At 41.4% G+C, this 20960-nt stretch overlaps 1 protein-coding gene across 2 annotated transcripts; it reads right to left on the reverse strand.

Annotated features, from left to right (window-relative positions):
- Positions 1–3057: 3057 nt before the first annotated feature.
- On the reverse strand, positions 3058–12233 carry LOC126402234 (ras-related protein Rab-7L1-like). 2 transcript variants are annotated; one of them, XM_050064027.1, is made up of 6 exons: positions 12011–12233; positions 11776–11900; positions 10294–10365; positions 10032–10213; positions 6718–6839; positions 3058–3463 (listed from the first exon to the last, which is right to left on the reverse strand). In XM_050064027.1, exons 2-6 carry the CDS (start codon positions 11891–11893, stop codon positions 3340–3342), a joined length of 618 nt encoding a protein of 205 aa, XP_049919984.1. In that variant the 5' UTR covers positions 11894–11900; positions 12011–12233; the 3' UTR covers positions 3058–3339. The 2 variants fall into 2 exon arrangements, with proteins under 2 accessions (XP_049919984.1, XP_049919983.1); XM_050064026.1 differs by having other exon boundaries at positions 11776–12233.
- Positions 12234–20960: the final 8727 nt, after the last annotated feature.

Genomic DNA, 20960 nt, shown 5'->3' on the forward strand with positions numbered 1-20960 from the left:
AAAAACCCGGTCAATGACTGAGAATATCCGGTTAACGCGACCCCTGCGTAGGACTACCGGTTTAGAGCCAGGACCAAACGTATCGCCACATTTCTTTCACGCTGGTCCTGGTTTCGTCTGAGACAGCCCAAAATCGCACAGTGTGTACTGAGCTTTAGTCACCCTGACGTTTCCTCAATACCACCATGTTCAGGTCAAAACACCACCTTTAAAATATCTTATATTCCAACAGGGAGGTTGTAATGATATTTACTTCATGCTCTAACAGCAAGTAGCCCTTTTTAAAGTCCATTCTCACTGAGGGCGAATATCTGCACGGATTATTCTCGTGGAAAAATATAAAAGCTGATTTCATGGGTTCTTATGGAAGTTTGCACACCGCGGCGGAACTTTCGTGCGGTGAAAAAAGTTTCCACCCAGACTTTGACCCCCCGCGGAATTCGCCGGCGGAACTACACAGCCGGGCCAATGAAATTGTTTGTTTATAGTCGTGCAGACCCGGCAGAGTCCGAAATCCAGTCAGGCAGGACAGTTTGGGAGAAAGGTTGATAAACCTCGTTTCACAGCACCCCGTCCTTTTTGATAAAAGACGGGATGATTTTATGAACAATGAATTAAATGTGTGTATGATTTAAACGCGGAAAAGCACTGCACGAATATTCCGCAAATCTGTCTCGCATTTCTGCATCGTGGCAGTGAGAATGAACCTTTAGATAGGAGTTGTGCAAATTTGCAGGAAAGCCCAATCAGTCTTTTTTCAGCATTGGCAGTATAAAAACAAAATCAGGGAGTGCAGCAAAATGCCGCCTACCTACTTTTGTTTATACAGAATGCTTCTTTTTCGGGGCAATGGGGGGCGTGAGCAAGTAACAAAACGTGTAGCTCAGCGTGTGACGTAAACAGTGACATGGGAGTGAAGCCGCGGCTGGTCAGTCCTTCGGCGATTCTCTCATAAGTCGGCCCGTCCTTCACTGTCCCCGTCACCTGATGGTTAATGGCCTGCCTCGGAAGGCCGCCTCGGCCTGTTTAAACTAAAAGGGTTCCGCCAATATGACTACCCTACAAGGAAGAAAATTGGGTACCTCGGATCAACTCACCAATCTGGCTCTGTGTGTCTAAACCCTCTCAGCTTGCCGGCAAAATGGCCCAACATTCATGGAAAATCTGGCAGTGTAAAAGGGGCTAGTGGTTCTTTAAACTTCAGTGACATCATGCCTTCATAGTCAGGACAGATTTCAGATTTTTGGACACACTGGTAAGTTTCTAAAATGTGTTAAAACTGAACAGGAAGTACATTTTGGAAACAGCAACTGCACACCAAGTCATTGGAAATCAGTGAATGGATGCAAACACATTAGAGTCAAACCACAAACACTCAGAAGAAGAATTTGTCAGGAAATAAGTGCTTTTGATAAAAAAAAAGTGGGAATATATTCACAAAGACTGCCATGCTGACATCATGTGTGTGAGCGTTTGACGTCTCCAAGGCACATGCACATCCATGTGCCTTCGTCTGACAAATATATAAAAACACAAACACAACAGCACCTACACACCATTTGCCTCACACTTTACATGCACACACACACCCCTTATTGTTAGCACAGGGATACCATGTGTCTCATCCTGTTGTAGGAGGTGACATGGAAGCAGTACTGAGCACGCTGCACACCACGTTCTCACACCTTCTCATTAATAACCGCGCGCACACACACACACACACACACACACACACACACACACACACACACACACACCCCTTCACTCTGCTCCTTCTGTTTCCCTCCATGCTTCTCTCTCCTCCTTGTCCTCAACGGGGGATCCCTGCATATTCTGCAGAAATACTGACAACATAACTTTTACTCAAATTAAAAGAAAATGAAAATAATAATAAGTTTGTATATATTTTTATAATAATCACGTACATTGTTGAAAGCATACAATGATCATCAAACTGTAGGTTTGGAAGGTCTGTGATGTAGGTGACCTTAACCGTTGAGCTGGGACCTGATGTGTGGCAGCTGAATGGCAGATCGGATTACTGGAGATGTCTAGGACTGATTTATTGATAGATACTTGATACATTTTGAATAAAAATAAGTCGTAGAGTTTGTTATCCATACGGAGCTCCCATCACACTCTCAAAGGTTCAACACATTCTCACTCCGACCTCGTCAGGTATCGATGTTTGGTCATGGACTTTCCACGTCCACATACAAGGTTCAAGGTACCCTGGGTGTGTTGGCCGTCACAGGAAATGTACAATTTGCATACAGTCTCTTTCAAAATAAAAGCACTGCGTTGGTACAACACTGCAAATTGAGTTTTTTTTACCCTCAACAACAAACACACATGGTTGTATGTGCCTATACTCGCACATGGTTGGGTTTAAAAAAAAAAAAGAGAACAGGGTTAGGCTTTGCAGTCATATGGGAAGTGAACACTCGGTGGTTGTTGGACCCATCCACGTGGACCCATCCATGGCTCAAACAATTCATAATAGAAAGAGTCATATCTGACTTTGTTTGCAGTTCAAGGTGTCCTGTCAACAGTTTTACAGATATCTCCTTTATAATGGTGGTCGAAGGGGAAAATGCTTTTATGGCGGCAGCGTTTTTTTCCTTGCAATACCGTGAGTGGCCACTGGGACTAATTAAAAGCAAGGCTTGGCAGCTTTCCTAATGGCCTGGGTGTTGCAGTCAATAGGGTTCCCCTCTCAATACACAACACAGTGTGTAGTTCTGGTGGTAGCACTACCGATAAAAATGTCCCTTAGATCTCAAGAGCTCGCACTTGACATTGAACTTTCCTTGGTCCTCAGCAATACACAAGTGCGATTTTGATTGGATGAACGGTTGTGGAGGATATCGCAGGTCAGGCAGACACAGAGACTCCTTGTATTTTAATTAGATTAGATTGTTTGGATCTGGAGTTAAAGGACTGGATTTTTTTGAGAAACCTTGATTCAGGCTTTGTGACAGTACAACTGCTGCTGCTGCTTTCCCACATATTTTCTAATCGTACATCGTCTAGAATAGAACATAGTTTTAGTGACACTTGTAAGACTCTGTGCTGCTTTAATATTCATAGTGTCATTTTGGATCCATGCAGACTCAGACATGAACACCTGCTAAAGATCTTCTCAGTAAAACCAATCTACACCTCCTTATATATAAGACGCCTCTACTGACAGCCTCCTGGTGCTTCTTTGTCCTCTTCTATTAGCGGACAGACTCACTTAGTACTTGAGGGTGAAGTGCCTTGCTCAGTGGCGCTTGAAACAACTTGAGAATCTAAACTAATGAGCAGGTCTTGGCTGTGTTTGCTTGTTCCTGTGATTCAGCAGCAGCCTTCTCCTCTACTGGTGCACTCTGAGTCCAGTTGAGGGTAAACGCTGTCTTGGGGTTCAGGTTGGAGGGGGTCCAGGCTGGACTGAACGGACAAAATATTCTGCACCAACCTCCTGAAACACAACAGATGTAGACACTTATATGAATCATCAGAATATATTTCACATTTAGGAAAGTGTTTGTCCATCAACCTAAATTACAGGCTTCTGTCCCAGTGGCATTACAGAGATACACTGACAACTTTCCCAAACATGTCGAGCTACACTCTTACACTCACTCATATACAGCAGAAACAGGTTGCATAGCAGCCTGTGTCCTTCATCAGTTATCTCCTTGTTTCCATGCTGCCGGCACACTTGTTGAAATTCAGTCTGGATGAAAGTAAAGTAAAATGTTCCCATGACGCCATCTTAATTTCCTGCCCATTTTGATGCTTTTGCCAACCTTCAACATCTAATGCGTCACTCCTGACTTTTTCAAAAGAAAACTCTCAGTGTTTGCCTGCAAGAGTGGGGGATGAAGGCTACCACCTCCACATCCTTTTTGCCTCCCATTGTAAACCCGTCTGTGATCTGTCAAGATTTAGGCCAAGGCTGTGAACAACTAGGTGTGGGGCCACCTGAATGAAAAGGCTGGAAGCTGTAAGTCACGTTTGCAGATGCCTTCACTAAACACAAAAAACACATGTTGGTGGAGCAGTATCGCAGTGTTGGGGTTAAATTCAGTGGTGTGGAGGAGGGTATACGTAGGTATGGAGGGGATACCCAACTCCTTTTCTTGCTGTTTACAGTATACCCACCTATCAGCCAAATAGCCATTGGAATATATAGGAGAGTATACCCACTTCCTCCTTGGTAACCTACCCATCTACCTATTAGTATACCCACCTAATCATGGTGAATTTACATTAACATGTGAGAAATTAAGTTTGCAAATGACTATGATATCATTCCAGTTCGCTGTTAAAACTTTTACATGAGAAATCAAACAGAAACCGATCAGCAACCTCCGGGGCTGAAAAGTGAAGCCATCAAAGAGTGCCAAAAACTGCAGTTCCTCAAATGGCCACATGAGGCTGGCTCCAGAAACACGTCAAACCCAGGTCCCCAGGAAGAGCGCCGGGTTTTGAAGTCAGTTTTTGTAGTGGCTGAACAGTGGTACTGTAATTTGTGAGGTCTGTCACGTGATGCCATATGGGCCCAAAAATACTTTTCCCCATAGATTTACACTGGGCACTGAGCATCTCAACCTCTGCAAAATGACTCATCCCACTATCAACATTTAATCCATTCATTCCAATAACATTTGGAAAGTCTAGAAGAGCCGTAAGATTGAATCATTTTTATTCCCATTCATGTTAGTGAAGCGCTAAACTGGAAGTAGTGGTAATCTCTTGCAGGCTTGCTCCTTGGGCCCAATGATGCGGAAGCAGTGATGATCATATGGGTAATTTCATGCAGCAGAAATAGACCTTTTTTGGCTTCATGCGCTCCTGAGCAACTTTTATAGAAATGAATGGGGTCCTGCCTCCAATGCTGCATCCAGGTCTCTTTATACATCCGTGGTCAATCCCCATAGACTTCCATGTTAAAACGCCCGACTTTACGCATAAGTAAACATGTTTATACATGTCTCTAGGGCCTGGCTGCTTTGAGTGACAGGTGGGTGCCATCCATTGACAAGGCTCTGCCATGGCGACAGTGGTGGTTGGCTAACGTAACCATGGCATAACCCCAGGTTCACAGGCTGTAAGTGTGGCCGAAGCCGTCACTGTTTCAGTGTGTTTTCAGTTCATGAGAGTGAATTGTAACATTTTGGTTGCCTAAAAAATGATCGATCAGCATTGGGTTGTACTAAAAGAGACTCCATGGAGTTGGATGTTCTGTTTTTCCAGTAATTACCTCCGCCAAGGAGGTTACGTTTTCGGCGGCGTTGGTCTGTTTGTTTGTCTGCAAAAGAACTCAAAAAGTTATGAACGGATTTTGATGAAATTTTCAGGAAAGGTGGATAATGGGACAAGGAACAGATGATGATGAATTTTGGTGGTGATCGGTTGAAGCAAAGTGGATAAAATAATAAAATAGCGCTAAATAGCACTGTGTTTTAGAATAGACTCATTCCATGACCAGACGTGCGCCACCGGTTGGCAGTGGCGAGTAGGCCTACTTGGGTTCGTCAGGAACACATAAAGCCTATCGTCTGACTGAATGGGGATTTTCCTGACTCAGTGACACGGTATGTTCAAGACGCTGCTGTTGATTAAAACTGCCTCCCAACTTGATGTTTTGGTCATGCACATAACGTTAGCGATTGACAAACGTTAGCGGTTAGTGAAAGTAAGGGAATATCACCTACTTGACGGAGATCTCCACTCTCTGAGTGCTTTTCTAGTTACATATTGTTTTAATCCTGCTTTTCGCTATTAAAAATTAGCATTAGCATTATCGAAATCAGCCATAGCTGTAAATGCATCATGCCAACCTAGTTAGCATTAAGGTTAGCGCCACGCTCTGGGCCAAATATGGTCACTTCTGGCTCCAAAAATCAAAGATGGCACTGGCCAAAATGCCTAATTTGAGGCTTAAAACTGGAGTCCACAAACCACTGGGTGATGTCATGGTGGCTACGTCCATTATATTTACCTTGTTTACTAACTAGGCTATATAACTGTGACCAAGGAAGCCATAACGTTTAAACCCAACAGCAGACAACACATGTGTATGGGATTTCCAACTTACTAATAGAGCTGGGCAATATGGCTAAAATCAAACATCACAATATGTTTGACTTAACACCTCAATAATGTGATAATATTGCAGGATTGACTGTTGGTGCTTCCACTCAATGAGATTTTTAATAATCATCAGTAATGCCCCGATATTATGACAAAGTGGGTAAAGGCAAACATCCCTTTACTGTAATGCTGCCTTTAAAACAGGAAACATTTATATTACAATATCCACAATTTGAGATGATATCAATATACTTTCGATATATTGCCCAGTTCTACTCACTAAGCAATTAAGCCTTTGTTTGCATTCATTAGGTGGACCTGTAACGATCAGTGAGTGATGCCACCAGGTTGCATCCCTTTGGAGAACTTTAAAACAGAACTAGGAAGAGACCAGGACAAAGAACTGTGTGAAAGGACGCTTTTCTTTCCTGGTTGCTCCTGTGATTCAGACCAAGAAGAATGACTCAATAATGGGTGCACAGTTTTCATTCACAATGACTCTACAAAGGTGAGAGGGATTTCTTGTTGGCTATTTAGAATGGCAGGCCTGCTTGTTTCTGTTAGTCTACTCCAGCCTATTACCTTGAAATGTTCTCTCCATTCACACTGTATCATGTCATCTTCTTGAGTTACCTCATAGCCTCTCCAATGTTCTTGTTCTCTTTTACTGAAATCTCCATCCACGTGATGAAGCCGTTGGCCTGACTGAACTTGTCGATGCTGTCCGCTGACACGACCCGCTGAGGTAGGTCACACTGTAGAGACGGAGAGGGAGGGGCAGAGAGACATTGTGTCGTTGTAAATTGAGTGGGTCACAGTCTTGCACGACTCCCAGAGGTTGGAGTGAGATACTGATTTTGCTCCTCAGTTGCTGTTCCTGAGGTTTCTTTCATTTTTCCTCATTCAGGGAATTTTTTCCTTCTCTGGAGCCAGGTAAAGGACAGAAGGTCTGTGTGCTGTACAGATTGTAAAGACCCCTGAGGCAAATTTGTGATATTGGGCTTTATAATTGAATTGACTTGACCTGATAACCTAACGGCCTTTGTACACCAAGTCCATGTTTTTTTATGCATTTTGTAAATCCATCCTCTGATAGAGTGCACAGATACCTTGCACACTGAGCACGGTAAAATGTTTTGTTCTATTCATTGTGAAAATTTAGAATACGAGTCAAAATGTAAGGACACATATGAGCCACTGCCTGCATGTTGCATTTGGTACTGCGGCTACCTTAGTTATGAAATAATACTGTGCAGCTATTAAATTGCTCACTGCTGGAGGCATCATCATTGTTGTTGTGCATTTCTGGATAGGCTTCTGTTTCTTTCTGTTTGTCTTGAAAGATGTCAAAGACATTACTTCTATAGCCTATCGGACAGAGATACTCAAGTTCCTTTGCCAGGGGGCCACTTTTACTAAATGAAAGGAGGCTAGGGGCCAAATACAGCAGCCCCCTAACAGGTCAGGTGTATGCACAGGCAATTCTAGGATTTGAGGACATTCAGGGCTTAGCCTGGACCTGTTTTTGGGGGTCCAGAGGATCCTCCCCTGGCACTTATTTTGATGCTTTCCCATTGTAACGAATCTGTTTGTTATCATTATGAATTAGAAAATGGTTGGGGGGCCATTCAGCAGCCTACTGGGGGCCAGATTTGGCTGTAAAGCTATTTCTACTCCTTTGTCTTGTTGGGCCTCTGTGCACTTCTACCCTGTTCCTCTTTCTCGTCGCACATATATATACAGTGGTGTGAAAAAGTGTTTGCCCCCTTCCTGATTTCTTACTTTTTTGCATGTTTTCCACACTTAAATGTTTCAGATCATCAAACAAATTTAAACATTAGTCAAAGATAACACAAGTAAACACAAAATGCAGTTTTTAAATGAAGGGTTTTATTAATGAGGAAGAAAAAAATCCAAAGCTACATGGCCCTGTGTGAAAAAGTGTTTGCCCCCTAAACCTAATAACTGGTTGGGCCACCCTTAGCAGCAACTACTGCAATCAAGCGTTTGCGATAACTTGCAATGAGTCTTTTACAACGCTGTGGAGGAATTTTGGCCCACTCATCTTTGCAGAATTGTTGTAATTCAGCCACATTGGAGGGTTTTCGAGCATGAACCGCCTTTTTAAGGTCATGCCACAGCATCTCAATAGGATTCAGGTCAGGACTTTGACTAGGCCACTCCAAAGTCTTCATTTTGTTTTTCTTCAGCCATTCAGAGGTGGACTTGCTGGTGTGTTTTGGATCATTGTCCTGCTGTAGAACCCAAGTTCGCTTCAGCTTGAGGTCACGAACAGATGGCCGGACATTCTCCTTCAGGATTTTTTGGTAGACAGCAGAATTCATGCTTCCATTTATCACAGCAAGTCTTCCAGGTCCTGAAGCAGCAAAACAGCCCCAGACCATCACACTGCCACCACCATATTTTACTGTTGGTATGATGTTCTGTTTCTGAAATGCGGTGTTACTTTTACGCCAGATGTAATGGGACACAGACCTTCCAAAAAGTTCAACTTTTGTCTCGTCAGTCCACAGAATATTTTCCCAAAAGTCTTGGGGATCATCAAGATGTTTTCTGGCAAAAATGAGACGAGCCTTAATGTTCTTTTTGCTTAGCAGTGGTTTTCGTCTTGGAACTCTGCCATGCAGGCCATTTTTGCCCAGTCTCTTTCTTATGGTGGAGTCATGAACACTGACCTTAACTGAGGCAAGTGATGCCTGCAGTTCTTTAGATGTTGTTGTGGGGTCTTTTGTCACCTCTTGGATGAGTCGTCGCTGCGCTCTTGGGGTAATTTTGGTCGGCCGGCCACTCCTGGGAAAGTTCACCACTGTTCCGTGTTTTCGCCATTTGTGGATAATGGCTCTCACTGTGGTTCGCTGGAGTCCCAAAGCTTTAGAAATGGCTTTATAACCTTTTCCAGACTGATAGATTTCAATTACTTTTTTTCTCATTTGTTCCTGAATTTCTTTGGATCTCGGCATGATGTCTGTAGCTTTTGAGGATCTTTTGGTCTACTTCACTTTGTCAGGTAGGTCCTATTTAAGTGATTTCTAGATTGGGAACAGGTGTGCAGTAATCAGGCCTGGGTGTGGCTACAGAAATTGAACTCAGGTGTGATCAACCACAGTTATGTTTTAACAGGAGCTGGGGGGCAAACACTTTTTCACACAGGGCCATGTAGCTTTGGATTTTTTTCTTCCTCATTAATAAAACCCTTCATTTGAAAACTGCATTTTGTGTTTACTTGTGTTATCTTTGACTAATGTTTAAATTTGTTTGATGATCTGAAACATTTAAGTGTGGAAAACATGCAAAAAAGTAAGAAATCAGGAAGGGGGCAAACACTTTTTCACACCACTGTATATAAATATATGTATCCTGCAGGTTATGACACATTTTCCTCGCTGCTCCTTGGTCAAACACCTCTCTAAAGGCTTTTGATGGATGCGAAAAAAAACCTGTGGAAAATCAAACCTGATTTGAAAAGTTAATAGACTGGCCAAAGTTTTGGAGTAGATGTGCAAACATGTTTGATGCAACGTAAGGTTGTATTTATGTTTAGATGTGCAACAATTTCGAACAAAAAACAAGGACTTGGTGTGCAAAGGCCTTTAGCCTAATACTGGATTGTGCTGAAAAAAAGGTATGCCATACATCAGACCTAAAAATGGTCTTTCAGGGGGTAAAAAGAGCCGAACATTGTGTAAAACAAAATAGTAAAAATGACCTTAACTTTGTTAACTTTTTTAATTCATTTTAATGGGAAATGCTGATCCTCCCATGAAATGATTTTACTTCATAAAATGTTGTATTCAACTGATTATTTATTCATTTGATTCACTGGAAGAGTCTCAAAATGGTGGGAAGCTGAATGTAGCAGTGCATTTAAAAAGTGAGCCAGAAGGGTTTCAGGATACATCATTCATTATGTAAATGCACTGAATCACCTTGTTGGCCAGCAGGATGCAGGGGATGGAGTCTCCGTTGGGCAGCATTGCCTTGTTGTCAAGGTCTCGTTTCCAATGGCGACAGTTAAGGAAGCTGGACGAGTTGGTGACGTCAAACATCACGACACATCCCATTGCGCCTTTATAATAGATCCTGGTCATGGATATGAAACGCTCCTGGCCTGAGGGAAGGACAGAAAGTTCTCTGTGTCATCCTTCCATCTATCCACCCACCCACCCATCGACTGGAAATGTTTTGTACCTGCGATGTCCCATAGTTGCAGTCTAACTTTATCTTTATCGGACCAGTGCAGCAGCTTCACAGCATAATCCACTGCAGAAATAAAGAAAACAGATATTAGAGAAAGAGAAGTGAAGAGAAATAAATGAGAAGTGAAAGAACTGAAACAGAAGTGAGGACAGAAACTGATTTCTATGTACAGACCACTTCAAATAGGCAAAATTTTGAAATTAAAATGTAAAATTCCAGACTTTCATTGAAACACAAGAGTTTCCTCAAACTCTCCTCAGCTGAAATGTTCAGCACACTATCATGCTTTTGGCTTAGGTTCCAGGGTAGGGAAGTCAAAGCATTTAGAGGAAGACTAACACAATGTTGGTTTGGTCTTTTTTCATGAGACCAGTCTTACACCACCTATAAGTGATATCAACAGCTAGTTGTTTCATGTGAAATACAAACAAGCCATTTACTGTATAGCACTTCTTTGTGTGTATTTGTTATATGTATTATTTACTCTCCTCTGTTTATGTTTATTCTTTGGAAACATTTTTTATTTAATCCTAATGCCAATAAAGCTTCAATGAAGCAGGAGAACATTAGAAAAAGTGAGAGTGAGCAGCAGGTTTCATTTTAGCTCCCTTCAAATGTTAAACACGGACTTTTTGAATAAAGTTTGAGATTAAATTGCCATTATCAGGCGAAAAACTGTTTTTCAAGAGCCATGTGTCACCTGTTTGACAAAGTATTTAGGATATACTGAAAAAAGTTCTTAACAGGTTAAATAAGTTCCGGAGGTTCAAGATATTTCTCAGCTTATGCAGAAATAGAGACCATCTTGAGATGGGATCACTCCAGTGGTGATATAGCAATCCATGACTTAAAGAGAATGTCGGCCAGGGGCGTAAAGCAATATAGTGCTTTTCTAGTCCCTTGACCAATCAAAGCGCTTTTACACTACATGTCACATTCACCCATTTGCACACACATTCACACACAGATGGGGTTTAGTATCTTTCCCAAGGATCTCCCAATAAGTGGACAACCTGCTCTCGCTTCTGAACCACAGCCACCCCAGGTGGTGGGTGGGCCAATGACCCCTTTCTTACTTCACCCTTTCACCACTTTGAGCAGGGGATTGAACCTTGGCCTTCATTTTGACCTCAAGTACACACCTATGAAGTTTTTTTTAATGTATCTTGCACCGTTGTGACATTATTGCGATGACAGAAATCTGTCTACAGAGACCTGCCAAAGTACTCAAAACAGTGTCTGTGGGAGTTCCTGCTGTAACGTGTTACCTGGGCCACATTTTGCCCTACTGAAACACATCTGTATAAAGTTTTCAGCAGTAATGAAATATTCACTCACACACACACACACACACACACACACACACACACACACACACACACACACACACACACACACATGATCCAACCCAAGATTAAGATCCTGTACAGTCACATTCTCCTACAGCACCTTGATAGACCGAAGCAGCCTTACCTCCCACTGTCGCCTTGTAGCTCTTGCTGAACAGTCCGTTGACGTAGCGGCTCACAAAGGAGGTTTTTCCAACAGTTCCATCGCCAACGATCAGTATTTTCAGCAGGTGCTCGTTCATTGCTTCTCTGTCAGACAACATCATTTGCAGAAGGCTCAAAGTTCAAACATGGTGTCAGGAACTGAGATTTATGACACAAAGTTACTGTAGCTGAACAAATACTCGACCGTCACCCACCTGGACTTTACCTGAGCCTGTTTTTGCAATGACTGACCCTAAACATTTTAACTACCTTTCAGTTTTTATGATCTCAATGTATCCACTTAAAATATAGACTTCCTTGCTTCTAAACCCCAAACTTATCATCAAAATAACCTTGTTTCTCTCTACTGTGCCAACTCGAAACCTAAAATGTGTTTTTCTAACCATAAACCGTGCTGACAGTCCTTCTCTCTGTGTAGCACAGCACTTGTACCAACTAGTTTTGCTTTCTGGAAGGAAGTTGCCATAAATAGATCAGCTTCATAAACCACGCCTTCAACAGGAAGCCGAAACTGTTGATCAACCTTTGCATATGATTTTCTCTCTCACACTGTTCTCTTGCACCTCACATGACATGGCATGACTGGAAAATTGGCTTCAACAGCAGAGTCATGAAAGGAGCTATGGATTGTTAGATGTCTCTCCAATTTTTCATTCATCACACACAATGTCCTCGGAGCTCCTAAACAAACTTTTAGAGAAATTTTACTGTCAGTAGACTACTTAAAATCAAACCAATCGTCCATTCCAGCTCCACATTTGACATGTTCAAATGAATTTCATGTTTTAGTCAACATCTCAAACACTGTTCTGATTTTGATTCTTGCGACTGACACATCTCACTGCTGTGTTTCAGCATATTCAAACACTAACTTTCCAAAGACATTTGGCTTGTGATGTTGCTAATATGTAACACTAACTAGTGTCGTACTCGTATGACAGATCACTTTGATTTGGTAGACGTGCTTCTGCACCTGGGAGTTGACCTCATCTAATTGGTGGCACCAGCTGACTGATGTATCACACCTGGTGGGGATCTATCTGTGTCTCTACCTGTTCAGTGAAGCTCTCATGTCAGCAGCACTGAAACATTTGCTGCTGTTTTTACTCACTTTTTGTCACAGTTTTTTGCATTTTGAGCACCTTTTTTATGCATGTCTTAAATAAATTGACTGTTTTTGCATTGATCTCTGCCTGTGGACATTTTTGTGGCTCTCTAGCTCAGTTACATTGGTGTGTGAATATCTCTGCTGTACTTTCTAGTTTGTTTATTGTACTGATGCACCCAAAACAAACTATTTTGCAGCCCTAAGACTTTGCAGTGGGCACAAAAATGACTTGGTTATGGTGAGGAAACGATCATGTCTTGGCTTAAAATACCAGCTTTTTGTGGGACTGTCTCAGCAGGAGACTTAATGTCAAGTTGTCATAATCAAGACAACCCAAACAATGTCAACTTGTCATTACAAAAAACTAATGACACTTAATGACAGCAGTCATAAACATTTATGACATGTACATAATGTTTATGACAAGTTCATGACAGTGTCATGTCACTCTTATGTAGATACCTTCAAGTGAAGTGTTACCCAAAGTGCTTTATTATATCAATCAAGACATGAATACCACAACTTTTACAAGAACTGATGACAACTTTTTAGGACACAAAAACTGAGGAAATAAAAGTAAAAAGTAAATCAGGTAAGGCTCTCTAATAAAAGAATGTTTTAAGAAGGGATTTAAAAGAGATCACTGACTCTGCAGAGCAGATTTCCTTGGGCAGATTGTTCCAGAGCCTCGGGCCCTGACAGCAAACACTCTGTCCCCTTTAGTTTTCAGCCAGGCCTCTGGAACAGACAAAAGACCTCTGCCTGAGGACCTAAAAGTACGTCCTAGAGTGTACGGCACTAAGAGGTCGGAGATATAGCTGGGAGAGAGACCATGAAGAGCCTTAAAAGTAATCAGTAAAATATTAAAATCTATTTTAAAAAGAGGCTGAAACTGCAGTGATGTGATCACGTCTCTTGGTTCTGGTTAAAAACCTGTCCAGTCTGGAGTCCATCACTAGATCTTTGATTCAGGCAAGAAAAAAGGCTAACGCAGTGACCCAGGCGTGATGAGATGAAGGTGTGTAAAATTGTCTCCGTGTCTTTAAAAGTTAAAATTAATCATATTTTTGAAAATATTTCCATGATGATAAAAACATGATTGAACAAGCTTTGTGACGTCCTGCTCAAAACTTAAATATCTGTAAAGCCAGACGCAAAGATTTCTTGCAACAGGTTTGATATTATCCACTAGGGCACCAGCCAAAGGTAGAACTTGCTGTGTAACATGGTGGGGCCCGATGACGACGATCTCTGTTTCATCTGAATTCAGCTGAAGAACATTTTTTTGACATCCAACTTTTAAGATCAGTAAGGCAGTCATTGAGTGAACACATCATTCCAGTGTCTAATGGGCAGATACATCTGTGAGTCATCAGCATAACAATGAAAAATGAAAAACAATCCACTATTGTCCAAAACACAATGACAGGTCACTAAAATCAATTGGTTTGTTGTTTGTTTGTCTCAAATAAAGGTCTGCAGCTTGGCAGACATCTTGCAGAGGTGTCACGCCATCCACCACATCATCATCTGATACATTTGAAACGTACAAATGCTGACGAATCTGTGATTTGCAGAAATGTACGATGCCAACATTTCCTTCTGCCAGCTGGGCCGGAAATTCCCTCCTCTTCATGCTGCTTCCTCCACATGCACGATGAATTTTTACATCAAATGCCAAAATCTGAAAGACACTTGCTGTCTATAATATCTGCCTGCAGCAGCTTTGGTTAAGAACGGATGATGGATACCATTAATCACAAGGCCAGCATTAGCTGAACGTGAACTCCGGCCTCCGCTCCCTCACTTTCCACCTTTCTACATAAACGATACACTACTTCCTGCATTGCCAATGAATGCTGGAATTGGACGTAAATTGCATGGAGTTCCTAGTAGGCTGAACTGCCACTCCTTTACTTCCTGTTATGTAACATCTCTTCTCATTTGCCCTCCTCCTTTTTGATCCACCTCTCCTCTATCACACCTTTTCATCCTCCTCCACCTTCTTCCTTACCACTCCCTCTTCTCTTTTGTTCCATCCCGCCTCCGCATTCCCTGCTACGTCTCTCCTCTCTTTCATCTACATTTCTGTTCAAACGCACACACATGCTGAGACATATGGTGCTGACCACATTCTGAGTTTACTGCTCTGCCAACTAGGCCACTGTTACTGGCTACTGAACATGTTTCAGTCCCACAGTGATACTGAGTCATCTTCATGACGCTCTTTTAGTGCGTTTTTCCTGTTGGTCTCTTTTGGTGTCTTGGTCCTTTTCCCAGTATCAGTCGCAGTAACACCCGGGGATTAAAAATAACTCTTGTCTTGTCAACCCAAGCCCATTTATGGAGTGCTAACTGCATCATAATCTTTGTTTGAGCCTGACAAATGAGGCAGGTTTTGAAACAGTAGGGGGAGCCGTGGACTGGGAAAGAGGGGACATTAGTGGGTCTGAGGGCCAGGATGGACCAAAACGTCTGCTGCATTGAGATGCAAAAGGTTGTCATGAAATGGTCAAACTGTAAATACAAGATTCATGATCCTAAGTTTTATGATACAACCTTTTTTTTACTGGTCTAATCCATCCCTAAATTAGACATCTGCAGTTTTGTACCAAAGTGGACGTACAAATAACAAAACCAACTCAAGTATAGTACTCACAGGTGTTAGATTTTATGTTTTCTGATTTACCCTCTAGTTGAAAGTAATGGATCTATATCAAGTGTGTAGGTCTGGTTAACAAAAGAACCACACGGATCTTCATCAGAAGTTTTCCCGTTTCGATCTGTATCATCATGAATTAGATATTTACATAATTCCAACTCTCCCTAAAACATTTGGATTGGATAACTTTTATTATTAAATATACACTAAGTAAAAAAATATACACACAAAGAACTGTTCAAAAAGAAAACACCAGTAGAAATGACTCGTGTTCATTCAGTGTCTGAGGTGAAGTCCACTGTAGTTCCACTGATCTGAACACAGTATAAATATAACTTTGACTTTCTTTACCTTTAACTTCAGCTTATATTGGAGTTATGCTATGTAGCGTGTGAAATTGAGTATGGTGAATGTGCTAGGAAAGGTAGTATCAGCACTGTCTCTACCTGGAGCTCGCATGTACGGAGCCTGGGTTTGTTGAAGGTGGCAGTGCTGTTTGGGCTGAGAAAGCCATGTGTAAGTAAGGTAAAGGAGGCTGTCTTAATGGCTCATCTTGGGGAGGTAGACTGTACAGCCTAACCCAGCGGGGGAGTGTTATAGCCTTAATTAGACTACTCTCCCTGGGTCTACCTCCTCTGTGGTAGTATAGGTAAGGTAAAGGAGGTTGTTGGGTTGGTGCGGGGAGCAGTGAGACCTGGCATTAGGGGAGTGTCTCTGGGACGCCAGAGATCACTGTCTAGCCTCCTGGAGGTGTCGTGGGACCAACTAGACGAAACACTGGTTAAAGGAGGTTCCCACCTGATGACCCCAAAGACATGTTAGTTATCACTGCTCACTGGTCTGTATAGTTAAGCCTTGCCATAATAGCTTATCATAGGGCTTAGGAGGTTATTCACTGAGTGCTGATCCTTTCTCTAGAGCACAAACTTCTTGTTTTTATTTGAATTAATACTGTTTCTTAATAGATGTGCAATTCACTAAAGAAAAAACAAGACCACTGATTTTACTTTACTAAAAATACCATAAAAATATTACATTATATTAGATTATAATCCCAAATCGAGCACATCAGTGTGGCTGGCCCTAATCTGTGGGTCTGCGTCACTGCACAGCTGTTGCTTCATTTAAGAGAACTGAAAACTCGTCTTTTTAGAACAGCCTTTCCTGGTGTTTCAAAATATGTTTTATGAATATATTGCTTTATCTCTGTATGTATTTCAGTATTGCTGTTGTTACAGGGTGTTTAATGCTTTTACAGACCTGTTCAAGACACCTTCTAACCATATTTAGGACACATTTTTGGACAAATCATGTTTTACTTATTTAAGCATTGCAGGTCAGTAGTATATATGTGGTCTTGTGCAGAGGTAAGTCTTACGTAGGAATATGCTTAATAGAGTGAGTTAAGTCAATCTACATTTTGCCAACAGGTAAGTGCAAGTATGAAGTAAAATGACAAAATATTTTGTCATAGTGAAGACCACACAAATTCAAAGTTAATACTATTTAATGACTATGAAAGGCCTTATTGTTGTAATGTTGAATTTAAGACATTTTAAGGACCTGTAGACACCCTGTGTTTGTTGTTGTCTTTCATTATGCACTGACTGTCTGATCTGGTTTTGTAAAGTGTCCTTAGGTGACTTAAAGATGCTTATAAATAAAATGCATTATTATTATCATTTGTTATTGTTCTTTAAATATTAATGTACATATCACTTTAGTATACCCTATCATTTAGTATGAATAATCTGAATAATCTGTAGATGATTTACCACTGAAAAATAAATCTGATTTAAATTTTTTTTTTTTTCTTTCCATTTAACAGGGATGATACATGTCATCAATGTGACATTTAATAAAATGTATATAGGACTTATACATGTAGCCAATTTACAGACATGGTCCCTTGACTGACTGATTTCTAACCTTACAATGTAATCAATTAACTGAAGGCTACAGTGAATTCACAGCTCAGTATGTTGTGCTGTGTTTCTCTCTGGTACTTGTCTGACACCTGGTGGCCATGAAACAAACTGCGGCATCATCCACATGCAACAAGTTGGCTTTATACTCCTATGGTAGACTAGAAACATTCTGTATCAAAAACATGAATCAATTCAGTTTCTACAGCATCAGAGATAAAAAAACAGTGGCACAAATGACATCCCTGTTACTGGAGAATCACAGGTCAGTTTTACAAAATGAATAATATGTCCAAGGTCCCAGGTCCTCAACTTTAGGAGCTACAGTCAGGATTTTATACCCTGAAACTGCCACGACTCCAACAATAAATTTGTAAATCTGACTGAGTTCTAAACTAACAGTGTAATCAATGAACTGAAGGCTACAATGAATTTACAGTTCAGTATGTTGTGCTGTGTTTCTGTGGTTTCTCTCTGGTACTTGTCTGACACCTGGTGGCCATGAAACAAACTGCATCTTCCAAGCGTGTTGGCTTTTTACTGGTTTGGTAGACGTAAAACATTCTGTAACAAAAACGTGGATCAATGCAGCTTATCTTAACTGCATGCAAATGCTCCTATACTATACTAATAACCACTCCTTCAACAAGAACAGAACTCGGTAAAACAGATTTCTCTTCATACGCACCATACGCCTGGAATGAACTCCAAAACACCTTAAATCTGGAGTCACTTCCCACCTTTAAACACATTTAAAAACCTTTTAAAATCAACCATTACTGAACAGTGTCACTGCTTCTAACTTGGTGCCTTTCAATAGTATGTCTGTTTTGCCTTGTTATGCGTCTTGCTGAGTGTGATGTGTACTGATTGACTTGTGTTGTCGTGGTTTCAGTATGTGTCCATTGTCTTGTCTTTTGTGTACTTGTAACTTTTGCCGCCAGTCTTGGCCAGGACTCCCTGGAAGAAGAGTTACTGTAACTCAATGGGACCCTTCCTGGTTAAATAAAGGTTAATAAATGATGTCCCTGTTATTTTAGAATCACAGGTCAGATTTACAGAAGGGATATGTCCAACATAATCCGACTGGTTGTGCCCAGGTCCTTAACTTTAGTAGCTACAATCATGATTTTATACCCTGAAAGTGCCACGACTCCAACAATAAGTTAAATGTAAACTTCAATATGGCGCCTCAACACTGTTCCAAATAGATACTGTTTAACATGATGACTCAATTCAAAATGATGTTTTTACACAATTCTTTTAATAACATTTTTCTATATCATTTTGCGATTCAAAACATATGGAACAGCTATTTTCATAGTATAAACAATAAGAAAACAAAGTGCAAAACAATTAATAACAGCAATTCAAGCCTCACCTGTCATTTACAGAGAAGCTTTTTAAACGGTGTTGTTTACTATACACTGTTCCTTGTCTTTCTTTTTTTTAAACAAAGAATTATAAGATATGTTGGAAAGTAACAGATATTTAACATTTGTATGTTTAATTTTCAACATTCTGACCCACAGGAGGAGCAAACCTGCTGCCGGGAACTCTGGTTGTCAAGACAACATTCAATTAAAAACAAATATGATAATGAGACCCAGCAGATGCAGCAGTTTGAACTCCTCATCACTTCATCTTTTACCTCTTCAGATTGACTTCAACTTTTCACAGAGGGTGAGTCACTTCCACAGCAGCTCAAGCTGGGCCTTTACACACAAGTATCGTACGAGGTTCTGTATGTTGTGCAGGTTACAGATCTTCAGTTTGAACAGGTCACACAAATTAAACTGCATGTTGGTAATTTCACTCAGTCGTTCAGGGTTGATGTCATCTTATTGTAGGAACATATCAGAGAGCAATCATACTTGGACACATGAGATGAATTTCAAAGTTTACCTGTATGTTTGAATCATTTCAGCTACAAAATAAATAGATAAATAAAACTTTAAAACAATAAACTTGCCCGAACATCTCGACTGCAGTGACAGGGTAAAATATAAAAACCTCTTCTTCCTTCTTCTAGCTTGTAGGACCTGAGTTAGAGAGAGAGAGGGAAATTATTAAAATGATACAGCAGTAAGGTGGAGATCTCCAGCATATTAACCTTAACACTCACCGATCACAGAGAAACTGCAATAAATGCCTGAAGCAGGTTGGGCTGGAAGTTTATGTGTCGATCCTCTTTTACATGTGGTTGATGTTAGACAGTGTTGATCATAGCTGTAACACACACACACACATGGTAGATTACACACACAGTGGATTAACTCTATCAAAGCCTGCACAAACAGGGAAAATAACTTTAAAGGTACAGGACAGACCTTACATTAACACAATTATTAGAAATACTGCTGAGTGCCAACTTTGCTTGGATGGACACATTCATGGAGTAAGTGAGCAGATCTATAATAAGCTCGCGTGTAGCTCTGTAGGATGAGTAGTTTCATGGTGTATCTGAAAAGATGTCAAAAGCTTGTTTGTAATATGCTCACTGGCCACTTTATTAGGTACACCTTGCTAGCACCAGCTTGGACCCCTTTAGCCGTCAGACCTGCCTTAATCACCATGTCTACAGTTGAACAGGTGTACCTAACAAAGTGGCCGGTGAGTGTAGATGCTAACAGGAGCATAACATTAGCACGCAGACAGAGTTAGCTAACTATGTACCAGGTTAGCTCCCAGGGCATATGCTAGCTGTTAGCCTGCTGTTAGCCTCAGTGACGTTAGCTATTGTAGTGCTAACGTTCCTTTAGCCAGCCGTTAGTGAAACCGTTAAGTTACCGTTACCTGTCCAGGAGGAACATGGCCACCTCCTCGTCGCTCTTCAGCCCATAACGCTCCCGCAGCTGTCGCCATCTAGAAAAAGCCTTCCCGATGTAGACCCTCGTCTGGTCTCTCTTCTTGTTCAGCCTTTTCTTTAACTCTCTCTTCTCCTCCATCGTCTTCATCTTCTTGATTCGTTTTGCACTGTACGCCGGTGTGGGCAACCGAGGTATCGGAAATTTGGCACAAGTTGCCATGACTGTGGACACAACTACTGCTACTACAAATATTACTTCGTCTGCTCTGAGTTTAATGGTAGGTGGCAAACCAGCTTTCAGGCGCATTACCGCCACCTAGTGGATTGGAGTGTGAGGCAGTAGATTGGCAGGAAACAAAATAAAACAAACAAAAAAGTAAATTATCTCAATCCTCTCTATTATTCTCCATCCATCCATTTTCTAACCGCTTATCTTGTTAGGGGTCGCCATGGTGCTGGAGCCTATCCCAGCTGACACTGGGTGAGAGGCGGGGTTCACCCTGGACAGGTCACCAGACTATCACAGGGCTGACACATAGAGACAGACAACCATTCACACTCACATTCACACCTACGGACAATTTAGAGTCACCAATTAACCTGCATGTCTTTGGACTGTGGGAGGAAGCTGGAGCACCTG

This window comes from Epinephelus moara, chromosome 16 (assembly GCF_006386435.1).
Source record: "Epinephelus moara isolate mb chromosome 16, YSFRI_EMoa_1.0, whole genome shotgun sequence".
Taxonomy (NCBI): domain Eukaryota; kingdom Metazoa; phylum Chordata; class Actinopteri; order Perciformes; family Serranidae; genus Epinephelus; species Epinephelus moara.